Source organism: Gasterosteus aculeatus, chromosome 9 (assembly GCF_964276395.1).
Source record: "Gasterosteus aculeatus chromosome 9, fGasAcu3.hap1.1, whole genome shotgun sequence".
Lineage (NCBI taxonomy): Eukaryota > Metazoa > Chordata > Actinopteri > Perciformes > Gasterosteidae > Gasterosteus > Gasterosteus aculeatus.
Genome location: NC_135696.1, coordinates 19,553,295 through 19,579,049, shown reverse-complemented (window position 1 = coordinate 19,579,049; position 25,755 = coordinate 19,553,295). Strand labels below are relative to the sequence as shown.

Genomic DNA, 25,755 nt, shown 5'->3' with positions numbered 1-25,755 from the left:
TAAGGGACACACAGACACACTGCTTCGGTCAAACCAACGAGGAGAGAGCAAACAGAAGATATCAGGGTCAATATTTCTCCCGTGTCTCGCCACACCTGTGAGGAAGCCGGAGGCCGAACTCAGGCGAGCGTCTCTGACCACGGGCGACATTTCTTCACTCTTCGGATATTCAAAGCTGCACCCACAGACCGAAACCTAAATGGTCCTTAAGCTGCTCCGGACTGTCCAAAAACACAGGGCTGAGTTTATTTTTGCGTGTGTAAAAAAATAACACACCAAAGGAAGCTGCTTTTAGATTATTATTATTTTTTTTACAACCCCCCTCCCCCCGAGGCTGTTGCACAACAACCAATCCTGCAGAAATGCTCGTATGAAACGGTCTTCATTTAATGTGCAACACATTCCAGAATGAAACGTGATACACGACTACAACAAAACCCTCACAAAGGAGACCTTCTCCTCCTAAAGGGGTGTAAACGGCCACGTCGTGTTCGCAGTCCTCCCACGTGCACGAGGAGCTCCGCCGCACTCTGTCCCTCTCTCCACATGCCGACCCCACAAACACACAAAAGCCTTAATCCTCCCAAATCCAGAGAGGAAATGCCCTCGTCAGTAGAGCAGAATGCTTCTGACAGTCCCCCCCCCCCCCCTCAGAATGATATATGTGCCCCCCACAGAGCATCTGGAAACATTTAGCCTGTGACCGTTCGCACAGAGCCAATAAAAACACGTCTATCAGCAGCGCAGGACGAGTCAACGCCGCTATCGGAGGCCGCTTTCGCTCTCTGTGGCTGATCGGAGCGTTTTGTTTGGGACAATAAAATACTTGTTCGCTGCCATGGGAACAAGAGTTCACATTCAGAGCGTTTACCCCGCTTTTCTTTCTAAGAGAATAGCTGGTTTGGCTCCGTCCTCAGGAGGACTCGGCATCCTGAAACATTCACCTCACGCCTCCGCTCTCGTCTGGAGCCGGACACGTTTTATTATTACGGTAAAGCGGCCTGTGGTACTTTGACCTCTCTGGCTCACTAAGGACTTGGGACCCAAAACACCTCGTTCAAGGAGGATCTGGCTTTGTAGAGACGGAGGAGAGATGGTTTTCTTTAAAAGATACTTTTAAAAGTGAAAACTGACATTAATGATTTGCAGCTTTTGGGGAAACGACAGATGTTTTGTGAGGAAAGACTCTAAAAACAATCACAGCGGTGAGAAAGTGAGTCCTCTAGTGGCGCAACAATCCAAATGCAGGAAATAAACCAAATGTAATCAACTTAAAACCACCTTTTATTTTCTTTGTTTCCCCCCCAAAAGATATTTGTCAACAAATAGAACAAAATACAGCGAAACCTTTTTTTCATGCGGTTCTTATAATTAAATTAAAAGCATATCACAAAATTAAACACCATGAATGAGAAAATACAATTTCAGTGAGCGTAACGCAGTAGGACGCGCTCCGTGTCGGCTCACAGCGCGCACGCCGCTTTCACGCAACTTCCGCGGCAAATTCACAGCTTCGAGGTCAAATTCAAGCAGAACAAATGAACTCCGCTGCCCTTCGGGACGCGACGCTGCTGCTGCTGCTGCTTCAGGTTTTATTTACATTCGGCCGACAGTGAAACGCGGCTGTTTCTCGTGTGCGGTGGTTGTGTGTTAAAAGTAATCGTCGCGCGCAGGCGTTAAAAAAAAAAAAAATCAGGCTCCCGCTGTAACAGATGGAAAGAGACGCTCACAGACACACAAACAGGATCGTAATGCACCTGCATCCTCCTCCACGACGCTGATCAGTGCAGAGAGAAGCTGCGACGCGTTACAACAGGAGCTGCGAGAACACTCACATTAGGAGGCATTTCACTTAGTGCGCAAAAATCTATCTGCTGAGGACATAAAAAAAGAAAAAGGTTCAGATTTGAGAGATGAACTTGATGAAAACAAAACTTTAGGTCACAGAGATAAAAGTTTCTGAAGTGAAACGTTTTGCTTGAGAACATTCTTATGTACTCAGGCGCATTAGATCCAAAACGACTCTTACGATTCGTCTTAAGACGATTAAAGTGACGACTCTCAGCCTTAATTTGATGGACATTTGGGGATCCGTTGCTCTCCTTCACGCAGTCCCGTCGGTCAGGAACAGGTGGCCTCAGCGTTCTGGACTACGCAGAATAAAACAGCCTCGACCGCCATTAAAAACGTCCCGTTTGTCACATCCAGCTGATGGTGAAGTTCTGACTGAGGTTGAGACCCAGATCTCCAACAGTCAACACCTGCGGAGAGAAAACCATCAGTTCGGCACGAAGCGTTCCTCCATTCTGATGAGAACCAATAAAAACACGGCGACCACGGCGGCCTGCGGTTCACTAACCGCGCCCCCCTCACCTGGTTGGCTCTGTAGGTGAACGCTGCATCTTGGGAGTTCACCAGCACTCTGCTGGGCTTCTGCTTCACCCCGTAGAAGGAGGCCGTCTCCACGGTGATGTACGTGGCCTCCACGTTGCTGTGGAGCACCTGTGATGTCATCGCGTCCTAACCAAAACGAGCAGAAGGACGGTCACACCTCGACTGCCCGCGGCGTCACTCTAGTACAGACCCCAATGCGCGGCGGCGTTCTCCAGCACCTGGGCCACGCTGAAGACGATGTAGGAGTACAGGCCGCTCTCGTAGGTGTCCACGCTCTCGCCGTCGTCCCAGAAGAGGTCTCCGGCGGCCGAGCCGTCGCCGTCGGACAGCGCCGAGATCAGGTGGAGCGGCTGACCGCTGCTCACCCACAGCGTCCGGTTGGGAGCCTGCGCACACAAACCGAGCGGAGCGAGTCAGAACCAGGCGGCTGGTCACGAGGCGGGTCGGGTGGACTGATGAATGAGTCATACAGCCACCACGTGGGTGTCGATTCAACTTCACGGCGAGGAGAAGCATCACAGCGTGGTTACCTGTGTTGGTGTGATGGAGCCTTCCCGTAGATGTAGATTGATCTTATCCAGAGGTGCACGGAGGCGGAGCTCTTCCCCCTCACTGCGCAGAGAGTCGCCCTGCGGAGCGTCACGTGAACACACTCAAACTCGCTACCAGGGGTGCAAACTCATCACTCAAATATAATATATATACACATTTTTTTTGCATATGCTTCCATGTTATTCCAGTAAAACACAAATAAGCTGCGGCTATTTAGGTCGGATGGTTGTCAACCCAAATAAATAATGGGAGACCAGAGCTAAAAGGTTTGCTTCAAACGACGGGACGTAAGATGACTCGATCGACTACTCACATTCAAAGACAAATTGCTTTGGAAATGTTTGGAACCTCAAGAATAGATTTCGCTTTGGACGAACAGAATAAATATTAGCAAGAAGGAGGGAGGAGGCCTCTCAGCCCTCATTCGCTAACATTACATTGATATCAGAGCCTTTGATTTCTCCGTTGATTTCCCATTATTGATTTTAGGATTTTTTTTAATGTGAAGGTAAGGTAGGTACATTTTTCGTCGTTTTCTCGCTCAGATTTTTCAAAAGTTCCCGAGAAATAGACACTGTACTATCCGATAACACCGTTATTGTAACCAGCAAAAATGGTTGACGTGATTTGCGAAGGCGTCTGTCAGCAAACCGTCTGACATTAGCACGTTAGCCTACGTTAGTGCAGCGTACCAACGCCACGCAGCTAAAGACCCGAACATGACATGATGACACGAGTTGGCCAAACGAACAAGCTTGAAAAAAAAAAAAATATTCATGACAGCTTGCAGCAAATTTTGCCGAAAGGTGACAAGTTTGCACCCCTGCGGTACGCTGACCACGGGGGGCCCCGTCAGTCGGGATGCAATGCTGCATTTCACGCTCCGATAGTCACGCGCTTTTCGTACTTCGGTGAAGCGAAGCGAAAGGGAGGCCTTACCGTGAAGAAGTCATACCACAGGCCGCGCGGGAAGTAACCGTCCACGTAGTCGACGCCCGGATCCAGAACCGGTGTCACCAACAAACTCTTCCCCCACAGGAATTGTTTGTCGATCCCGTACGTTCGGACATCTTTTGGGAACCTTCGGGTGGGCACACGGGACGCTTACAGTCAGACAACGAACTCCTCCTCCCCCCCTCCAGTCCCGACAGTACTCACTCAAACATCAAGGGCCGCGCCACGGTGCGTCCGTGTGCGTGCGCGTGGTGGAACAGCGTGTACAGGACGGGGAACAGGGAGTAGCGCAGCAGCAGCGCCTGCTTCATGGCCGTACGCGCCAGAGGGCTGAACGCCGTCGGGTCTTGAGGCTGTAGGAAATTTAAACAAAAAAAGGAGTGTTCCTTTAAAAAAAAAAAAAAAGAAATAAAATAAAACGGGACCGAGCGGGCGGGCAGGTCTTCAGCCGGGCGCCGTGGCGTCCGGGTCTCACCTGCGTGTCGAGGGCGTTGTGGTTGCGCGTGAAGGGGTAGAAAGCGCCCAGCTGCGTCCAGCGCACGCACAGCTCCTCCTGCGGCTCCTCGCTGAAGCCGCAGATGTCGGCTCCCACCAGCGGGATGCCGAGGAGGTTAAAGGTCAAGATACCTGCAGGAGAGCGAACAGCGTGCCGATGACGTGGCGGCCACGTAAAGCCGCGCTCATTCATTTACTGATGTTTACACGCATAGAAGAATAAGAGTGTTTATTTGGGGGCCGTTTTTTTTGTCCAATCTGACAACTTTTGATTTCCTCGAACCTCCAGGAAAAAACACCCGTCTTCTCAGCTGACGTCAGGATAAATAAAAAGCGCTATAGAGGCGGAACGGACCAGAGAGCAGGCAATCAAATGACTCAAACAGCTTCCGAGCCTCAAACGATTCCTCGCAGAAATCAGATCCATATCCATTAAAAGTTGCTTTGTGCAGCTGCACGATGGTGCAGCGTGTGCGTCTCACCTGCTATGGAAGTGTACAGATCTTTCCACAGGCTCCTGTTGTCGCCCAGCCAGTGGCCGGAGTACATCCCCTGACTCGGGAAGGTGGAGCGAGAGATGACAAAAGGCCTCTTCGCCACGATCCGCCGCAGAGCGCTGCGCACACACACACACACACACACGGACAGAAGAAGATTTAGGGAGAGTATTTCTGACCCTTCGCTCTCCGTTGTGGGTCTGCGTGCGCTGCAGGTCCCGACCTTGCAGACGCCTTCGCCTCCATGAGCCCATAGAGGCTGTGCAGGTTGTAGTGGACCGACAGGTTCTGCTGGGCGCTGGCACACACGGTTTTAGCTCTCAGCAAACCTCCGAGGACACCTGGGAGGGGAGAGAGGAGCCGGTTGACATCTCGCCTGTCAACACGTTCCGTGTCATCGTGCAGAAGCTGTGAGGTTCGCGCTCCCACCGGGTGTGTAAGGGGGATTCTCGAGACTGTTGGACGGACAACCGTCGGTGGACCCGTCCAGGAAATTGGACGGCTCGTTCATGTCCTAAAAACAGACGGGACGGAGGTCAGGGGGGGAGGGGGAGGGGGGGGAGACGAACCCGTGCAGAGAGACTGTTCTTCCCACACTTACGATCCATAATCCATCAAACGGAACCTTCTCGTGGAACCGCCGGAGGTTCTCGTACCACCATTCATGCGTCGCTTCATCAGAGAAATCGGGATATGCGGTCAGACCGGGCCACACCTGGAGGGAGACGCGGACCGGGTTATTTCTAAAGCCCCCCCCGTGACCTTTGCCGGGAAAGTCATCGCTACGGGGTCCCACCTTCCCGATGAGCGGCTTCCCTTCGGCGTCCTTGATGAAGACGTTCCTCCTCAGCCCTTCGTCGTAGGGCCAGTAGGAGCCCTCCGGCTGCGAGCTGCTGATACCCGGGTCCTGCGGGTCGGAGAGACACGGCCGTCACACAAACGATTCAGACGCACACAACAAAGCCCCCCCCCCCCCCTCCCTCCAAAGCCCCGCCTACCAGGATCATGACGTAGCGCTGGTCGTGAGCGTGCAGGTCCTTGACCAGATCCGGCAGCGTGCCGAACTTGTCCGGGTCAAAGGTGAAGTCCATGAATCGGTCCATGTAGTCGATGTCGTTCCACTGGACGTCCTGCGAAGACAAATCCAAGCGCTGGCACTTGTTTTTAAGTGTGAAACCGACGTACACACAGACAAACCGTACCTGCGGTATACCATAATTCCTCAAGCTCTTGACAACCTCCCAGGTGGAATTGCTGGTTTGGTAACCCCAGCGACAGAGGTGGTAGCCTAGCGCCCAGAAGACGGGCATCGCTGGGTAGCCTGCGACAAGAAGGTTCACACGTCTCATCCCTGCTGAACACTAGGAGGATTCAAACTCAACTTCAAACTCTGGTGCGAATAATGAGCCGGTGCAGTTGGTTTGTACTTAAAACACTCACAATATTTCACGATCACGTTGTCTTGCATTCTTTCCTAAAAGTATTTGTGTGTTTGGGAACCAAAGTCAAAGTAGCAGTTTACAAGGTAAGCAGCCTGAAGCCGTTCACATCTGTAGCCGTGGTAGATTTATTCATCCAATATGCAAAGCCCATCAGATTGCATCATAGTTACTGAAATCCAGAACTCTCTTTAGGCGAGTAACATTTGCAAAATGCAACTCTACAATGAATTTATATTCTATGAGACGTGATTCAGGAAACCGTAAAAATCGGCAAAAGGGAAATAATTCCAAAAGACAAATATCTGGTTTAAAATCAACAGCAAAGTCCATTCAAGGACATTCAACATGATAAAGTCATGCAGCATCTGCAAACCACCCCTGTGTCCCGGCAGACTCCCACTGACCTACGACCTCCACGTACTGTCCGATCACAGAAGCGGGATCGGGACCAAGGAAAACGTAGAAGTCGAGGATTCCACCAATAGTGCGCCAGGTGAGGGCCGGGGCGGGCTGGAGGACCACATCTGGGCAAACGGAACAACTGTTAGTCATACGGCCGAACATCAGTAAAGTCGCAGCTGTTCCCGATCGGAGAGTTTGCACAACGTTTAAAAGTAACGAGATACGAAGCGCAAACAGACCCAAATAACGGAGTATACGGAGTAACCAGGAATCCGATGTGCAGTTTTAGAACTATATTGAAGATCGCCCCTGAGGTGAGCTCTTCCTGCATCACGGGAAGCTGCTATTAAACAAACACTGCTGACGCCACAAACAGTCCATCCGCAGACGTCAGCTTTCCTTTAAGCGGCGGGAGAGGCAGAGCGGACTCACCCATCGCGTTGCTGTTCAGCAGGAAGACGCCGTGGGCGTCGCCTCCCTCCTCCATCGCCAGGTAGAACGGATGAGCTCCGTACAGGTTGGTCTGCTCCTGCGTGGCAGAGCGGGGACACGGGGGTTATCGTTTGACCCCCCCCCTTCGGGCCAAAAGGTCAACTGCACATCGAACCGAGCCACAACACACGGCAACAAGCCGGCTTGTATACTGCAAAATACTACTAGTAGTACTACTAGTAGTAGAGCACATTTCATACGCACTATGTAGCTGTATATTGTGGTAAATTAAAAAATGAATAAACACAGGAAATCTTCCTTTTACAAACTAAATAAATAAAAGCATATTTAAAGTATTTCAACAGATGAACCTGAGAATATTTTACGGTTAAAAAGACAAATCACGTGTTGGCACATTGAATCTATAGTGCTGGAACGGCTACACCTAAAAAAAACGTAAAGACAAGGAGAGAAGGGGGCACATGCCGTGGGGGGCACGTCCCTGGCCCACATGGTCAGCGTGTTCCAGTGCAGGTCATGCAGGAAGGTGGAGCGGTGCTCCCCCAGGCCGTACAGGAACTGACTCTGCAGGGAGGTGGAGAGCTGCAGGAACTGGTCCGCGTAGAAGAGCGGCGCCACCGTCGTGTTGAGACTGTCAGCAAACAGTGGAAAGGAGGCTCGGGATTCATTTGTTATTCACACACCCGAACGTGGCAGAGCAATAGCGCAGCAGCTTCACTCACAGCACGGCGCCGCTGGAGCTCCTCCTCACGATGAGGCCGAACGGACTCTCGGAGAGCTCCACCGTGTAATCGGGGCGTTCCGCCTTGGTGGCAGCAGCGGGAACAGAGATCGGAACCTCGAACCTCGAGGCGGAGGGGTCGGTGATCTAGGAGGTGGAAGCATGAGGCAAAAGGCTCGTTAGCAATTTACAGGCCAGAGAATTCCCCAAACTATATGAAACAACAGTTTGTGACAATCTGAGGTTTGACATTCCTTGTATTGGGTTAGAAATGTGCTTGTGTGTTTTCATGGTGTTTAGACACAGTTCCATTCATGTGGACGCCTGAGGAATTTAAGTCCAATAGTCAGGAAAAACACGACTGCGTTCCTTTGCGAGTGAGTCACTGGTGTCACAGAGCAAAGGGGAAGTGCCGAGTCAGGTGATGCTTGTTTTGAGGGTTTGAAAGCGACCTTTTGGCATTTTGATATTTTTGTGCTGACAATGAAATAAATCGGCACAAAAACATTGATTATAGTTTAAACTTTTCAGCCCTGGGAGCAGTTTTTTGTTTTTTGACAGCGTCAGCAAAGTGAAGCAGCTGCAATGTGGGAAGGTCTCACATTCAGGCTTCTGTGCGTGAAAAACGTCCTAAATGAATAAATGTCCCAACACGCCGTTGACGAGAACTGCTCTGTAATTGCTGGGCGTGACTCACCCTGACACGCAGCCGCGTGTCCGTCTCGTGGCGCGTCTCCACCTCCAGAGTGAGGACATCCGCCGGGTAGTAGGTCTTCACCTCCCGGACCAGCGTCCCCTTCTGGCCCAGCGGCGTGTCGCTCACCGACACAAGCGAGTAGGAAGGGAAATCCCTCGGGTAGAAACACCACGGGATGCCGTTCCACCCGGGGGGGCGGGCGGCGGCGGAGGCGGAGGAGGCGGCGGCGGCGGGGACAAAGCAACAGCTCCTGGCCTCGCACAGCTCTCGGGTCACCACCGCGGCTCTCTCGGGGTAGCAGTCGAACCTCCACGCCGCGGGGACGGCGCTGCAGGCCTGGCGGCGGGAAGCGGCCGCGGTGACGTTCGCTCCCGCCGACCCTTCCGAGTCCTGGGGCGGCGCCGGGCCGGGGGCCGGGTGTCCGCCCGGCCGGTCGGTGGACGGACGGTGCAGCCAGAACATGGCGCCCACCAGCCAGCCTCCAAAGAGGAGCAGCAGCAGGGCGCCGATCAGCAGGAGGGCGGTGGTGACGGAGCACAGGGGCCTGCGGGGGAGCAGGGAGGCTTCCTCTGGATCCAAAGCCTCGGAACACAACGAGAGCAACGGATTCATGAGCCGATCGATTAATCAACAGGATTGTTTGGTGTTGAAATTGTATCAAAAATAATGAAAGTTTCCATTATGAAGTCTTCAAATGTCTTGTTTTCCCTTATAAATGTGTCCAAAAGCATTAAACATTGAGCGCTGCGTCACAAGTGAGAAGTAAATGATTAAAGAGAAACATTCTAATTCAAAGGGCACAAAGTTTCTGCAGAAATGATTCAAACTCACAGGAAGAGACCAAGACAAAAAGGAGTGAGTGCAGGAGGTCGGAGGGAGCGGGGTGTGTGACATGAGGACTCACTGGAGCGTCTTCATGCGCGGGACAAGGCTGCTGGGACGGAGCGGCGCCGGCGAAGTGGACATCTTCAGGGTTCAGCCGCTTGTAGGACACCATCCTGAGAGAGGGCGCCCGTCAAACTGAGCAGCCCGAAGACACGAGGGACACGGAGAGAGAGGACAGCTCGGTTAGGCGCCGCTCGGAGCGAGCATGAGAATCGGTGACATTTGATTTAATGTTATTGATCCCTTGATGGACTTCAACCAGTCGTAATATTAAAAGTAGTAGTTTTAATCCACCAATATAATGTGTACTACTCGGAAATGGGCAGAGTAGTTTGATATATATATATATACACACACACACAACTTATTTTTTATAAAAGGTGGTTTGCAGGATTTGTAACAGCATATTTTACAGGCAGGTATTACTTAATGTACCTTTTATTAAGCTAAAGTGTATGAATACTTATTCTACCACATATTGAACCTCTGATTAAGAAAAGAAGAGCATTACTTTAGTGCCATTGTTCAAACACTTGACATTTAAGGACACATTAAGATGAAAATAAAGCCATCGTCGATGTGCAAAGTGTTTAAATCATAACTGGACGTTATAAGAGGGATGAACACGTGACTGCACGTCGTGTTTGTTTTGGGCCAAACGTCGTTGTCTCACTCGTGATTGCTCACGTTACGTAACTGACCGTCGCGGTGTTTAACGTTTTTGTTCCCGTCCCGTTGTTCGTCCAAACATCGTCGTCGTCATTCGGTAACGGCGACTCGCTCCAGCGGGCTAACCTTAGCGAGCTAACCTCGGCTAGCCCGAACGTAACGTTACGCGGGACGGGACGTGTCAAAGTTCACGCGCGAAACATTTGACCTCCTTAATAAAAGGCCGCTTTTTAGACAATACGCTCGAGTTGTGGGGGAAATATGAACCGGTTACGAGGCAACGTTGGTTACCGCTAACTGTTGACGTTTATTAGCGTTAGCTCGCTTTTAAAAACAGTTTAACTTTAGCTAACGCGAGCTGCCGTGAGCCAACAAACACAAACGCCACTTACCGACAACCAGATACCAGCGCAGTCTCACAGAGACATCACATAGGCGATGCAGAGAAGATCTGGCCCTTAAATAAACGTGTCGAGTGTTAAATCCTCCGTGAGGTCGATAAACGCAAACGTCTGCATAGCGTGCGTCTGTTTATCTCCATGTCGCATTCACTGCACCTCGTAATTTCGAAGACTTCCTTTCTGCAGGCCGTTTCGTCTTCTTCTTCTAACTTTGCGTCGGTTGGTATCCTCGTTGCTGGTGCATTGCCGCCACCGTGTGGATCCCACGATGGATTTAAAATATTCCCCACGACACAAAAACAATAAATAGCACAATAACCCATATTCCATCCGTCATGTTCTACACTCTGTGTTCACCGCTGCATCAGCTCTCACCCATGCAAAGTACTCTTTCTAATATGTATGCAGGACCCCATGATGACATAGTTTCCTCTCTCCTTTCTGTTTGCACTCTTTTGAATGTGATAATGTCTCCTTGTCTCCTCTCGTTCTGCAGCACCTAAAGGTTACGTTCTGTGACGTTCTGATGCGTTCAGGCTCTGTTCACTGAACGCCTGCAGTAGCCATGGATATATTGTGTAGATTTATTTGCACCTAATAACAGTCTTAAGTTTCTCACTTTTATTTTACAGTATAATATGTCCAATACAATTAGACAAAGGCAGCACGTTACTATCACAGCCCGTTAGAATAATTATTTTTTTTCACAATAGTTGTTGGCCTTTAACAGTTTAAAGGCGAACAAAGGCCAACCTCATTCATGACTTGGTTATGAATAACACACACACACACAGATAAAGATTTATTACCACTAAGGCAAAACGGTCTTAAAAAAAAAAAAGAGAAGAAAAAAAGAACTTGAATAAATATCATATTCCTGCTGCTTCATTATTTCTGACATTTCAGTAGCTTATACACAACAAATGAGTTCCAGGTGCACCTGATTCATCAACTGCTCACTGGCCATCAGAACGTTTGAAACAATAATATATTTACTCTTTAATCCAATTACCACATACACAAGTAGCTTGAAGGAAAATACTACAAGTGAAAATTGTGTGAAATTACAGACCATAGTACCACAATAAATACTTGAAATGTGAGCGGGATTTTTTATTCAACTATTTAACCGTTTTTCTGTGATAAAAGGGAGTTAATACATGTATTAGCTGGAGAGTTTAAAGATCTTAGTTTGTAAGATTTTGGAAGTTTTTATATTTGTCACTTTCTGTGATTCTGTGCCGAGTAGCTGAACATCATTTGACACATTTTGTTTAGTCATTTCAGGAAGTTAAATATTCTAGCTGCAATACCTCCCTTATTCCCTTATTCCCTTCACTTCACGTTCTACTCCCTAAAACTCTGGTAAAGATATACGACCACTGCTCGCTACGCTTCACACATATACATCAGTCGCTTTTGTCTCCTATACACATATTAATTGGAGAGTTATCGCCGCTTTGCGACAAGTCGTCGCTCCGCGCGTCGAAAGCCGACTCCTCCCCCTCCTCCCCCCCCTCCTCCTCCTCGGGGTGAGTCTGCTCATGTTTACGTTTGTGGAGCCTGAGGCTCTGTGAGCGGCTGAAGCCTCGCCCGCAGACCTCGCAGCCGTACGGCCTCTCGCCCGTGTGAAGCCGGAAATGGTTCTTGAGGCTGGAGGCCCGCGTGAAACTCTTCTCGCACTCGGGACAGTCGAACTTCTCCCCGAAGTGGATCTTCTCGTGCTCCCTCAGGCGGCCCGACTGGTTGAAGCTCCTCTCGCACACCGAGCAGTGGTAGGGCCTCTCTCCGGTGTGCGTGAGCCGGTGTCTGTTCATGGCCCCCGAGTGGGCGAAGCTCTTCCCGCAGTCGGGGCAGGCGAAGGGTTTCTCTCCCGTGTGGACCTTCTGGTGGCCTTTGAGTTGTCCCTTCTGGGTGAACTGCTTGCCGCACAGAGAGCACTGGTAGGGTTTCTCTCCCGAGTGAATCCGCATGTGTATCTGAAGGGCGGACATCTTGTGACAGTCTCTTCCACAGAGCCCGCAGCAGTAGGAGCTCTTGGTCAGATGGTCGGCACACTGTTCCTGAGCAGGCGAGTCTGGTGGACTGTCTTTATCACTCCCAGAGACATGATCCGGATCCTCCGCAGACACTGTGGGAACAAAGGTGGCAGCTTGAAAAAGGTGCCATTTAGTCACCCTGCGGACTAAGAAATAACAAAACAAACTCAAATAAACCTTTTCACTTGTTAAAGTAATACTCCACCCACAAAATGACCAGCTGCCTATCAGGAACTCACATCGAGTTACCTTGAATTCTTGAAGAAAACATCGCTTTTCTCGAAACAACAGAGAGGGGTCTTGATAAATTGAAATAAATAGAAGCCAAGTCAACACCAAAACCATATTGACACACTTGTTGTTGTTAAGGGTGCTAAATACAAAATGCAGACGGCTTGCAGCAAACAGTGCAAAACTACAGTGAAAGTGCTGAACAGTGTTTACCTGAAGGGGAACCGCAGCTGGGCGCTACAGCGCACCGAGGGAGACACTATGCGTCTTTATCAAACTAGTTAATGTGAAAATGGGTATTTTTCTCCCCCTCCCACATTTAACTATAACTTCCTAAGGCTCAAAAATGGCTGTTCATGTCTTTTGAGAAAGGGCCGGACGCTGAAGAAGGCGACCTCCTGTCGGTGGTGGAAATGTTCCTGTTCAAGCTTAGGTGTGACTACGCCTCTCACACAGTCCAGTGTGGACAAACCCTCTGCGTGCAAAAAGGTCACGCGACAAATGGGTGTTTAATCTGACTGAAGTCAAGGCGGTCACATTATCTGCTCATGTGAGCGACATTTCTACTCTTGTCAACTAATTTCCTTACTGTTAATAAGTTCATCTTCTTCCTGCTTTACTGAAATCCTTATTTCTGTGTTGCTTTCCTGACGCTCCCCTTCAGATTCCTCCAGCACGGTGCACTCCTCACCGCCGGACACCTGGTCGGGAGCTGCTTCTTCTACGCAGCACAAAGGAAACAATAAATATTTATCAGAGGAATTCACGCCCTTTACATTTTATAAGACAGGAGATCCGACATCTCATGTCAACATACCGCACAGCGCTTCCTCTTCTTCCTCCTCTTTCACTGTTACATTCGTATGTGGACCCGAAACGACGTCCTGCGGTCGGCCTTCCGGTTCCTGCGCGTTGTTTTCACACCGAGCTGCTCTGTCACAGTCGAGACCCTCTGAGGAATTGGGCTCAACTGCCCCACGCAAACTCTTACTGGCATTCACCTATGAAGATGAAGATGAGGACGAATGGAAACGATGTTGTTCAGAGGTTCTAAACGACTACATGAATGCGACTGTGTGTTGTCTCTACCTCAGCGCCGACGCCGCTGGCCGGGTCCGGCTGCGACGGTTCACCGGCCGCAGCCTGAACCGGGTCCGAGACGGCGTCCGGAACCGATCCGTTCTTGGTCTGCGTACACGACCGCCTGTGGTTCCTGAGCGTTCCCGCCAGCGAGAAGTGCCTCCCGCAGTCGCTGCAGGTGTACGGCTTCTCCCCCGTGTGGATCCTGGTGTGCCTCCGCAGCTCGCCCGGAGCCACGAACGACTTGTCGCACTGCGTGCAGCTGTAGGGTTTTTCTCCCGTGTGAGTCCGCATGTGCGTCGTCAGCGTCCACTGCTGAGCGAACGTCTTGCCGCAGTCGGAGCAGTGGTACGGCGTGATGCCGGTGTGCAGGCGCTCGTGTCTCACGAGCGTGCCGGACAGGGCGAACCTTTTGTCGCAGAAGGAGCACTGGTAGGGCCTCTCTCCCGTGTGAGTCCGCTGATGATCCCTCAGCTCGGCCGCCGAGTTGCAGCTCTTCTCGCAGTCCGAACACGGGAACTTCTTCCTCGTGAAGCCGGCGACCACCTCGGAGTGCATCGCCTCCAGGTGCGTCTTCAGGTGCCAGTGTCGGGAGAAGCTCTTCAGGCAGATGGAGCAGTGGTACGGCCGCTCCCCGGTGTGCGTACGCCGGTGCAGCCGGAGCTCGCCCTGGCTGGCGAATCGCTTCTCGCAGAAAGTGCACGGGAACGGCTTCTCCCCCGTGTGGACCCTTTCGTGGATCATGAGCAGCCCCTTCTCCGGGAACCTCTTCTCGCACATGGAGCAGGGGAAGGGCCTCTCTCCCGAGTGAGTGCGTAAGTGGCGCTGGAGTTTGGAGGCGTAGGGGAAGTCTTTCCCACACACCGAGCAGCTGTGAAGGAACGGTGGCTTTTCATTCTCGCTCTGATCGGAGGTCTTGGCGGGAGTCTCTGCAGGATCAATGCTTGGGATGGCGCCGTCTCCTGTGTGAATAAGAAGAGGAGAAAACGTTGCTGTTTAGTTCAATTAATTGTTGTGGAAACATCTCCAAAACAGTTGATCCTTGAGCGCAATGAACATGGACACTGTTGGTGTTCGGAGATGGTCGTTGTGAGCAATGGAACATTCTGAAGTTATTTCAAAAACGTATACAATACAACTTATACAAGACATTGAACAAGAGCGATTTGATAGAGGCAGATTTGGTCTGATTATGGTATCAAGAGTAGTTTTTGCTCACAGCTGCCCCCCCCAAGGAGTTTCTCTCCCCAGGTAAAAGGAAAACCTGGAGCACAGCTGAGACCTGCCGACTGAGTTGTGTCAAGTTACTGCTGAAACTGACTGCATTTCCGGATTTCGCTATTTCAAAATAAAAGCCATTTAAAATAACTAGTGAGGAAATGTAAACATGCCTGTCAAACTTTTGGCAGCTGTGCAAGCACCTCGCTAACATTAGACCGTGGAGAGCTGTAGAGCTCCTTCTGAGGTAAAAGCAGCATCTCATATCTAGCTGCTGTAAATACATGTTTCTAACTTTTACTTATACGTCTGTGCTGCTGATGCCAAAGTTACAGACCACAGTATTAAGATCATTACTGGTGTAGGCATAAGTCTCTGAAATGGGAATTCCTCAGCGACTCCTTTTTACGGATCAGTGAATCGAGATGTTACTAAAGTTCGAAAGAAAAAGGGAAACACCTGTATGATATTTTTCAAAGCAATTAGATTTCAAACTACTAATTCAGATGTCGATGCACTGAACACGTTTGAGCCAGCACTATATTATACTGGAAGGTATTTCTGTATTGGCATCATCGTTAAAATATATAAAGCGACACCTCAAGCTACAAAAGTTCTCTTTGAACTCAAAATATGTTTTAAAAGTTAGTATTTACTACACACCAGTCGGATTGGATTTTACTATACAAAGTCACTCAGTGTACACGTCACTGTTCCAAGTAATTAGCTCACTGAAATCTGAGAAATCCACTTCTTCTCCGTCAGAGTTGATCAGGCCTCCGATTTCTTGCGGCTCCTCCTCTGCGAGGATCCCAGCTGGTCTGAGGTCCTCTGGGTTCTCAGAACCCATCTCTCAAACATTCGACCTTGCAGAGGCGGGAGAAAAAAAAGAAAAAAAAAGTCAGCGAACATTCAAATGACAATTTATACTCATACTCTACAACTTATATATTGAAGCCCACTTTAATATCAAAGTCTGGCACATAATGCTCAAATTGTCAATCAGTGTGATCAAGGGTGAAATTATTTCAACCATTACAAGCATGACTAAAATATACAAAATTGACTTTCCTTAACTTAATTAACATAATTCTCATTGAAGGTTCTTTTGATGAGGATAAATCCAGACATTTTTTTCAATTTCTATTCCATTCTGGGAGATTTAATGTGTAGATGTTCAGCCTGCAGCACCAGATCGCCATAAAGAAAATGCACTGCCTTGCTCACGGACACTTCAGCAGGGCGGATGCTGTGCAGTGACAGAGGACCCGGCTGGGCCTGATGTCTGCATTGAGAGCGAACCGTCCTGTCGATGTTGCTGAGCTGTTACAGTGCGTGTACCATCGCAGATAATCCACGGCACGGTGCTCCCGTGTGGTTGAACGCGGAGGGGAAACACCGGAGGAAACCTCCTCGCGTGCAGGCAGGAGCCCGGCTGACGTTAGCTCGTTAGCATTAGCTTCCGGAGACTCTTCTTCGCTGCGTCCCTTTAACCCCGCACATTAATTGCAGTAGAGCTGCCTAATTGACCGAAACCTGTTGGCGTGGTTTCGCGTCACCGTTGCACCCGTTCCTGCGGAGGGCGTCCCCGCGCTGCGGCCGCCGGTGTTTGACCTCCGAGTGAAGCGTCTCGGTCGCGGAGCGGCGGCGGTGACCAGCGCTTCGGTCAGCGGGCACCTCAGCCCGGGGAGGGACCTGTTATTAGCCAGCTAGCCTCCGACGCGGCGTTCACTAGCATCGCTGATGCTAGCAATTAGCTAACGGTTAACCCTCCCCCCCCCCCTCGAGCTACGGCGGCTAGTCAACAACAACGAATAGTCCCGACGGATTCTCCGTGTTTTCCGACGTGATAAACAACACGTTGAGTCCGCGGCTGGCGTGAGACTCGCTAACGGAGCTAGCTAACGTTTGGCGACGGACAATAGACGTTTTGACCAACCTCAGCATTGGTTTTTCCCCTCAGGTGAAAAAAGTAGTCGCTCGGCCGAAGTTTATTGAAACGACTTGGCCATTTTTCTACTTCTCTCTCGCGTTTCGCGAACGATATGTTCAAAACAATGTCTCAAATTATTGCCACCCAAGTAGTGAGTTTAGTTAAATAAGGCTTTGGATCTGATGATAACCTTTCTGGCTTTAGCTGCTAGCCGTTTGCGGTAGTGCCGGCACTTCCGGTTTGCCTTTAAAAGCAAAATAAAGGTCCCGTTATTGTAATTCATTTTACGTAGTCTATTAAAGACCTAACGTTATTTAAGTATCACGTGTTGTTTCTACACACAAAACACATATATGTATATGAAGCACTTAAACAGCCTTTTCCCAGAGTGGATGACGAGGTGCAGGTTTGAGCCGATCTGCAAATCGGCTTCTACTTTTATTGCAATATCAATATCAGTTTATTCCACATTATTTTCTATTTATTATTATGATTTGTCCATCTAGAGTACTGTATTATCTTTCTTAAAACTTTTAAGATCTAAGTCATAAATTATGCCCACATGTGAATTTTCTGATGAGTCCTTTGCAATTTAATTGAAGACTTTACTGTAAGGCTACGAAAACAAAACAAAAAATCCTTGTCATCTTGATCAAAACTAGATATCCAACTGTTTTGTCGGCTTAAAAGACAAAACAATTTTGGCAAGGATTCAAGAATCGACATACTACGTGAATTAAATTGACAAAGTGTTGTCAATCTGGACAGACGAGGATGCAAACAACTCCACTCTTGTCGAGGGCAAAAATATTTTGAGACATTAGAGCAGCCAACTCTCCTAAATCTGAGTTGATCAAACCACCAACTGAATCTTCTTCCTCCTGCACATTCATGGTGGCGGCCGTCTCTGCGGCGTGTGCTTTAATAACCGGCATCACGTGGCTCATCAGATATGTAATGTAAGGAGACATTATTTCAGATGTACAAAGAAACCCAAACATGTTTCTGAAAAATGTCTGTATTCCATCAACATGGATTTTTAAAATAACACGGATACTGTGCATAATTCTTTTGTAACATTAAGTATTGATATTTGGCATGCATGATACGAAGGCACTCAAATTGTACAAATGGGCCATGAGAGGAGAGAAAACTCCAAAGTGGATACAAGAAAGCTTCCCAATTATTCTTGGCAACCCACGCCGACTGTGTAGCGCACTAATGTCAGAGACAATAAGCCTCAGCTGTAGGAGGAAGGAATGGAAGGAAGATAAGCGGGGGAAAAAAAGTGCATTTTCAAACAGTTAACAACAACAACAACAACAAAAAATCCTCACTGGATCAACTGTTCGATGTCCAGCGTGGCGTGCTGCTTGGGTCTACCGAGCTGTCTGGTTGGTCCGATGCGCTTACCGGCGTGCGTTCGCTGATGCTGCCGCAGACCCTGCCGGTAAATGAAGCTCTTCCCGCACTCCCCACACTCGTAGGGTCTCTCTCCGGTGTGTAGCCTATGGTGCACCTTCAGCTCCTCGGCTCTGGAGTAGCCCTTCCCGCAGACGCTGCAGGTGAAAGGTCGGTCTTTGATGTGCGTCTGGTAATGTGCCGTCAGGTACGAGTTTATCCGAAACGTCTTCCCGCAGATCGAGCATGCGTACGGCCTCTCCCCGGAGTGCTGCATCTCGTGCAGCTTGAGCGAGGAAGCCGTGTGGAAACCACGGCCGCACTGCGAGCAGAGGAACGGTTTCTCCCCGGTATGTATACGCTGGTGGATTTGTATGTAGCTCTCGTTGATGAACTTCTTGCCGCAGTCGGGACACGAGTAGGGCTTCGCCTTGACGTGCGTTTTCATGTGCTCTTCCAGCTTTGCCTTTTCGCCGAACTGAATGCCACAGCGGCGGCAGAAGAGAAGCTGCGACGCGCCGCGTTCGACGGCGTCCCCGGCTGCTTCTGAGTGCGTGGAATTGTGGTGCGCTTGCAAAGCTGAATGGTTCTCACATTCCTGTCCACATTCCGGGCATCGGAGGGAGGATCTGATCCTGGACTCCCCCGGCAGAGACTTCAAGTATTCGGAGAGTTCTGACGCTATGGGACTCACTTCCTCGTCAAAATCCACAGCGTCCTTTCGACCTTAACAGACGCAAAAATGGAGGGACATATCATGTTTTACCCTGCGAGTGTAACGATCTTTGCATTATTTACACAGGAGTTATGGCGTCACATTTATTTTCAAGAAATGACTTCCTATTAAAACCAAGCACGAGTACGGGAGAGCACATCCGGTCAGAGCCAGACTGATACCAGTTATTAAAAAAATACATTGTATTGGCTAGGCGTATAATTTCCACTATTTGAAAATTGAATATGTTTTTCTTATGGGTCCTTGACCAGTGGAAGCAGATATTCTAGAAGATACCATTTGAAACCATTTGTCTGATTCAGTTGTACTGTAGCAGCTCTCACCTAAGTGGACTTTGTAGTGCGTTTTAAGATTTCCCTTCTGGTTGAAACCCCGGCCGCAGATGGAGCAGCGGTAAGGTTTCTCCCCCGTGTGGATCAGCCCGTGCCTCTCCAGCTTGTAGGCGTGAGGGAACTCTTTCCCACACACGGAGCAGTGGTACTCCATCTTCTCTTTGGGCTGCTTCAGGAGCTCCGGAGGGATTTCTACGGGAACATGAACCATCTTTCTGCCAGGGCGCTTCTTTCCTGTGTGGGTGGAGAGAGAGGTGAAATGATTAGCGTGTTGATTTAAATGGGACGGAAAATTAGCTTAAAAGCTTGTTTGTTCTTGTCAACTTGCTCTTTTATTTAAGTATTATTATATGTAGGTGCGAAACAGTCACTCGCAAACGTTGTCACGTACAGGAAAGGGAAATAATAGCAGCTGCACATTTAGTCCTGCAGGGGGACATGTTTTTTGCTGCAGTTCTAAAAAAAAAATAAAAGCCGCTGCCCTTTTTTCCCGGTTCACGTCGTCTGAAAAAGCGTAGAAACACTTAAGTATGCTCTACATTACCGGTTAACCGTGTGGTAAGATATTCCAGACAGAGACGCCCTTTCTTTGCTTTCGCGTAGGAAAGATGATTGTTGATGGATTTCCACGGATGAACTCGACCTCACCTGCACGACCTCGCCGGTTATAAACTTTTACGGAACCGTTTGATTTGCTCTTACCGCCAGCGTTGTTTCCTCCTCCTCCAGGAGCTGCTTTGGTATCTTTCCTTCTTCTATAAGGTTGCTTTGCTGTTAAAACGATGTTAGAAAATAGTATTTCTTTAATCTAAAACAAACAGCAGATGTTATAATACTAATATATCATTATGCCTGCACATATCTACGTCTTGTATTGTAAACCACTCATAGGTTACGGTTTCATTTCTTACCAGCGACCCAGCAGACACTTTTGGATGGGAAATCTTCTGATTCAAAGATTGTGGGGAAATGTATCTTTCTTCGGGTGCGCCTTGATACTGGAAGGTAAGAAACAAGAAGACTTATCGCAACAAAATGACATTAAAAATGAATCATTTCACTCCGTGTAACACTCACTTCCTTGGTCTGCCTCGTGGTCTTCAGCAGACACCACTGGAGCTTTTGAAATCCTTCTCCTGCCCCTTCTTTTCACTTTGTGACAAAGAGAAGCAGCGGAAAATGTCACCGTGCGGAAAGTAAGAAGTCGCGTTGATGACGCTGAATTATTATCCATCCAACATCTGTGAATCCTCCGTGCAGACGAACAAAGCCAATGATGACAAAGTTTATCACAATGCAAATCACGTCGTCCTTCCAGCTCCTCACTCACCGGGAGGAGCTTCTCCCTCCGCGTCGGTGCCAATTCGAACCTTCTTCGCTTCTCTGCGTCTCCCCCCTGACAACAATGTGGGCAAAAAAGACAGTCACCATCATCACTTACCACCGGCGCGCTCTTGATTGTTTTTTTGCGTCGGACTTGCGTTTACCGCGACATAAGGGCGAGGCCGCGGCCATCTCTACTACTCTCTCCCTCTCCTCCCCTTCTGCGTCCTCCCCCGCGGACACAACCTCCATGACGAGCGTTGGACTACTGCCGTCTCTCTGGTTTTGGCCTCGCAGCGGAGCCTCGGCCAGGAGGACACCCTGTGATCATAATCATCAGAAACCATGAGAAACGGCCTCCCCGGGGGGGGGGAACAGCGCCTAGAGGGTAACTTCTGTATTTTTTTGACCTATTTTCTCATGTTTTTGTGCCTCTACGTCAGTCATGGGATCGGTTCAGCAACGATCACCAGCGGCTGCAGCGTAATCCTACGAATTCCTCACCGTTATTGTTGCTTTTGCCAACGAGGGGTTCAGATGTTTATCACAAGTGTCTTAAAAACATTACGGGAAGGAAACTACAGTACAAAAGGAAAAAAAAAAACATATTTCTATACCCTCACTTGATCCCGGTCTGTTTGGGTCATGAGAATTGTTGCAGGAAGACAAAAGAGGAAGCGTGAGTGAAAGTGGGAGAGAGGAGTCACGGTGTCGACGCGGCGCTGGAGTTCAGCGTTTAAAGGATTTACGGGACTGCATTAAAACCTTCCGCGGGTGTATCCTCCTCGTGATGTAGTCAGATACTTACGATAACAATCGGAGCCTCTGAGTGCCAAAAGCAAGCTTGACGGTAACAGTGAGGAGGAGCCCACAGCGGTTACACCTGAGCCCATTTCGCCGCTGCAGACTGAACCAGTTTAAATTGTTGTTCTGATTTGTCACTAAAAATATGGGGAAATAGGATCGAAAGTTAAAAAAATACCAACGTCACCCTTTAAGTCTTCAAACAGAGCAGAGATCGAATGCATTTGATAGCCGTCGATGCCTTGCAGCTGTTAATTATTACCATTATTAATAGTTGTAGCTGTTAATTATTTGCCTTCCCTGCAGTGATACGCAACATTCTCCTTTGATAATTACGTTTTGGTCCCTCTTGTACAAGTATGTTTTCACGTAGTCATTTCTTAGTCACTTACTTCATCAAAAGTTGCATTGCAAATTTTTTTTCTGAGGGTTTGTCACATATTTACTAAACGTATTTGCCGTTCCGGAGCTTCTAAGTGTGGAGCTGTTGAAACATTTGAAATACTATGTAATGATATCAGAAGGTTCCAAGAGGCTCGCAGAGGAGTTGATTCAAACGAATGATGCACTGCGTCTCAAGAGAAATCACCTTGTGGGGTCGAGGACTTTCTCTGCAATCAGAGCCTCGGTCAGGACTTCCTCCTGGAAAAAGAGTCCAGGTGTTACCTCAGGATGAAGAGAAACCTGACATGCCGACTGATGTTCAACGCTCTCAGTATTTACGGGACCGTGAAAAGTGAAGTCAAAACTTTTTCATGAATCCAAAGCAGTTATTCTTTCTGAAAATACTGAATAAATAAATATTTGGATGCAAATACCCAGAATTGACAACATGCAGCTCCGTCAGGAATCACTTACTGGCGTCCCATTCCACCACCTCTCCATCAGAGTTGATTAAACCACCAATTTCTTCCTCCTCTTCCTCCTCCTCCTCCTCTTCTTCTTCTTCCCCAGCCTGCAGTCTGACGGTCAAATGGAGCGTTTGATCCCCTAGGTGTGCAGACGCGCTCTTGAGTCCGTGCGACACCAGATTCGTACGTTCAGAGGAATCCTGAAAACAAAACAGAGCGAGAAAAAAACACCTGTTCATCTCCTGCAGAAATGTAGATCAGATATTACGTCACAATTACTCGCATTGTCTTTAAGCGGCGTTTGAAACCTAAAATCAAATGTGAGGATTTCTTGGTCGTCTTTTAAAAAAAAAAGGGCCTCACATAACAACATTTTTAGTATTCTTATCCTAAACTTCTTTTACTTTTCCACTGTTATTGGGCGTATGGATCGTAAGAGTCGGATTCCACGAGCTCTATTAGCGGGACAAACGTCCCTGAGATGGGATCATGAGCACAAGCCGCCTTCCCTAAATTGACGTAATAGAAAACCTGTTCCTCTCGGTTCCAGCAGAGGACCACTTTGTGGTTCAGAGTAACAACATTCAGTCAACATGAAGAAGGAATGCTTCACAAGAAGCTGGTGACTAACATGAGAGACAGTTTGGCGCGGTTCTGATCTTTTGGTCCCTTCTGCGTCCGTTGTCGCCGACGTGCTTTGTTTTCCATCAGGGCTCCGGTCCTCGGGGGGACGCTCATTGTGTCTCACGTTCCTCTGGGTGCTGAGGGCCGTCTGACGGGCAGCGCAGGTGAAGGGTTTCTCTCCCGTGCCACTGCACTGACGCAACGTCACATCTGGTTTGTCCTCCGCGTCCGTGTGCGTCCGCCGGCCCTCGCTGGCCGGAAGGCTCCGGCCTCCAAACTCGTCCGGACGTTCCTCCCCCGAAAGCAGCCTCTGCCGTCGCTCCGCTCCGTACGAAATGCGTGGACATTTTCCGGAAGAATCCTCCTCTTCTGCCTCTGGGACGGCGTTCTCATCTGTGTTTGACGTGACGAAGCGAAACAAACAACGTGACGAGTGAGGAACGTTATGATTACATCTTCTAACAAGGTTAAGCTGATTTTTAGGATTTTCCACTCACGGTTTTCACTCACAGTCCAACCTTCCTCTTCCTCTTTGATGACCACTCGAATCTCTGGTGTCTCACATGTGCAGACATCTGTTTTTGAATCACGATGACGCGGGTTCCGGTCGTCATAGTTTTTATTAAGCGACAGCGGATCTTGGAGTTCAGGATCCTATCACAAAGTACATGAGACAGAGACACTAATGCTCAGTAATGAAACGGGAAGGCAAACACTGACTAATATAAGATTCATAAAAGCATAAATCATTCGAAAAACACGCTTTCATGATTCTATAGGTAAAGAATAATACCTAGTGGGCCCCTCGTGGAAATAATGCACTGATAAGAGATGAGAGCAGATTAAGACTCGTGTTTATTCATCATTCCAAGAATGTGACCCGCATTTGCCAGAGCCGCAATCCCACATCAAATATGTAATCTAATCACTTTCTAATTCATCACAAACCGGGTATGCGTTTGATGTAATGCAAAAAAAGAGTCCTGCAGGCCGACAGCATCGTGTTTCATAAAATCATCATATAAACAATGTTAAATTCAAATTATAAAGCAACATGTTCATACTTTTATTTAAGTCAACACCAAAAAGGTCCAAGGAGTGAAAATGAATTTCACTCGTCAAACTCGTTTGTATGAATATGAATTGTCTCCCGCCCACCGTTATACTTTCTGTTAGATTTGATAATGTTAAAAGGGGTAATCTCTGTATTTTCTCCTAATGAGCCAGGTTTTAATAACCATGTGACAACATGAATCGGGACGTTTCTCCCAGACGGTTTGTGTCTCCTGGAAGAGCTTTTTTTGCGTCACCAACAGGCTCAGATCGGATAAACTTAAAAGACCTGAGAAAGTCAAAGGTTATTTCCACAATGTCATCAGACGCAATATTGTGTAATTGTTTGCTGCTTTATCAGTTGGCATCCTGTCCAAGGTCGTGGTTGTTTTTAACATTCAACTGCCAACAATGGTGGGATTGCAGTGCCTGATTAATCGTAATTTTAAGTAGGCAGTTTATTAAATACAGCAAGTTATAACTAACTATATTGTTGCAATATATCACATGTGTATGAAGGTTATACAGTTTCACCTGAGGTACACTGAGCTTTCACCCAGTTTATTATAATAATGATCTATACTATAATTGATAGCTTATTATCATGTATTAACACATCCGTTACCTGTATAACAAAGGTAATGTTTACAGAACATAATATTACCAACTTGCACGAATAGACATGCATTACTGGGACTGATGTTTATTCCAATCCTACATGCATGACTGTAATAATGTGACAGGAGCTGCAATAAACTTTGTTTTGTTACGCTGGTTTGAATTGTTTTTGGTTCCCTGAGGGGTCTTTTTTTCTCTTTACCAACACTTTGACACACAGCACACAGACATGCATAAAACGACGTATGAAAAATGTAATTAATTTTTTTTTTGTAATTAAAAAGCAACGATAGTTTATTAACAAACGCCACTGGCTGTCGTTAACTAACGCAGCGTCGCGATCAGGCCATTAGCGGAATAGTTAGAAGCCGTTAAAGGTCGGATCGACATGGACTTTTACACCTGTGTCCCCGCCGTCTCCTCTCACTTAACCGGTAACAGTTATCACTTATTCATCGGGTGAAGCCGCTCAACGAGACGCGTCCGCGCAGCTAGCGACCCCCCAAAAAACATCCCGGCAAACGGCCGGTTCAGCCGCACAACAACGTCCCGGACGGCCGCCCGCGGTACCTCGAACATGGTGCGACGTGGTGGCGGGTCCGGATGTCATGAGACAACCGGGGCGAAGAGCAGACGGATGCCGAGGTGTCGCGTTGTTGTGGGTGGCAGCAGTCCGTCATGGAGCGGCGGTTACGGGCTGAGCTACCGCTAGCTAGCTAGCTAGCATGCTAGCTGCGCCACCGCTTCTTCTGCGGGCTTCTTTTACTTTTTCTGTTTTTTTTAGGCAGCGGTTACCAGCTGTGATGCGCGGCACCACAGCGCCACCTGCTGGACAGATGACGTCATGGAAAACAGACAGGCGTCATGTCGTAATCAGTTTTAATTTGATATTAATATGGGCACACAAATAAAAATAATAATAAAACACGGATTGTGTCTATGTACCAAGG

The 25,755-nt window shown here is 48.5% G+C and overlaps 3 protein-coding genes across 7 annotated transcripts; all 3 read right to left on the bottom strand.

The window, feature by feature from the left end:
- Positions 1–1,266: 1,266 nt before the first annotated feature.
- On the bottom strand, positions 1,267–10,779 carry gaa2 (alpha glucosidase 2). The gene is made up of 21 exons (XM_040187348.2): positions 10,554–10,779; positions 9,512–9,627; positions 8,608–9,189; positions 7,912–8,057; positions 7,655–7,820; positions 7,169–7,265; positions 6,739–6,858; positions 6,095–6,213; positions 5,891–6,022; positions 5,689–5,799; positions 5,494–5,607; positions 5,322–5,406; positions 5,116–5,233; positions 4,878–5,011; positions 4,376–4,527; positions 4,105–4,253; positions 3,886–4,027; positions 2,925–3,023; positions 2,613–2,780; positions 2,374–2,520; positions 1,267–2,261 (listed from the first exon to the last, which is right to left on the bottom strand). The coding sequence occupies exons 2-21, from the start codon at positions 9,602–9,604 to the stop codon at positions 2,199–2,201; spliced, it is 2,937 nt and encodes a 978-aa protein (XP_040043282.2). The 5' UTR covers positions 9,605–9,627; positions 10,554–10,779; the 3' UTR covers positions 1,267–2,198.
- A 389-nt stretch (positions 10,780–11,168) lies between these two features.
- LOC144383060 (uncharacterized) lies at positions 11,169–18,532 on the bottom strand. 5 transcript variants are annotated; one of them, XM_078079582.1, is made up of 6 exons: positions 18,401–18,532; positions 15,863–15,996; positions 13,922–14,874; positions 13,650–13,833; positions 13,422–13,553; positions 11,169–12,693 (listed from the first exon to the last, which is right to left on the bottom strand). In XM_078079582.1, the coding sequence occupies exons 2-6, from the start codon at positions 15,978–15,980 to the stop codon at positions 11,972–11,974; spliced, it is 2,109 nt and encodes a 702-aa protein (XP_077935708.1). In that variant the 5' UTR covers positions 15,981–15,996; positions 18,401–18,532; the 3' UTR covers positions 11,169–11,971. The 5 variants fall into 5 exon arrangements, with proteins under 5 accessions (XP_077935708.1, XP_077935711.1, XP_077935707.1 ...); XM_078079585.1 differs by lacking the exon at positions 18,401–18,532 and adding an exon at positions 17,254–17,275; XM_078079581.1 differs by lacking the exon at positions 18,401–18,532 and adding an exon at positions 17,070–17,210.
- Positions 18,066–25,633, bottom strand: LOC120825421 (uncharacterized). Its single transcript, XM_078079580.1, has 12 exons — positions 25,376–25,633; positions 23,632–23,788; positions 23,142–23,527; positions 22,518–22,710; positions 22,249–22,301; positions 21,020–21,176; positions 20,863–20,928; positions 20,610–20,684; positions 20,444–20,530; positions 20,235–20,303; positions 19,524–19,766; positions 18,066–19,190 (listed from the first exon to the last, which is right to left on the bottom strand). Exons 1-12 carry the CDS (start codon positions 25,382–25,384, stop codon positions 18,397–18,399), a joined length of 2,289 nt encoding a protein of 762 aa, XP_077935706.1. The 5' UTR covers positions 25,385–25,633; the 3' UTR covers positions 18,066–18,396.
- Positions 25,634–25,755: the final 122 nt, after the last annotated feature.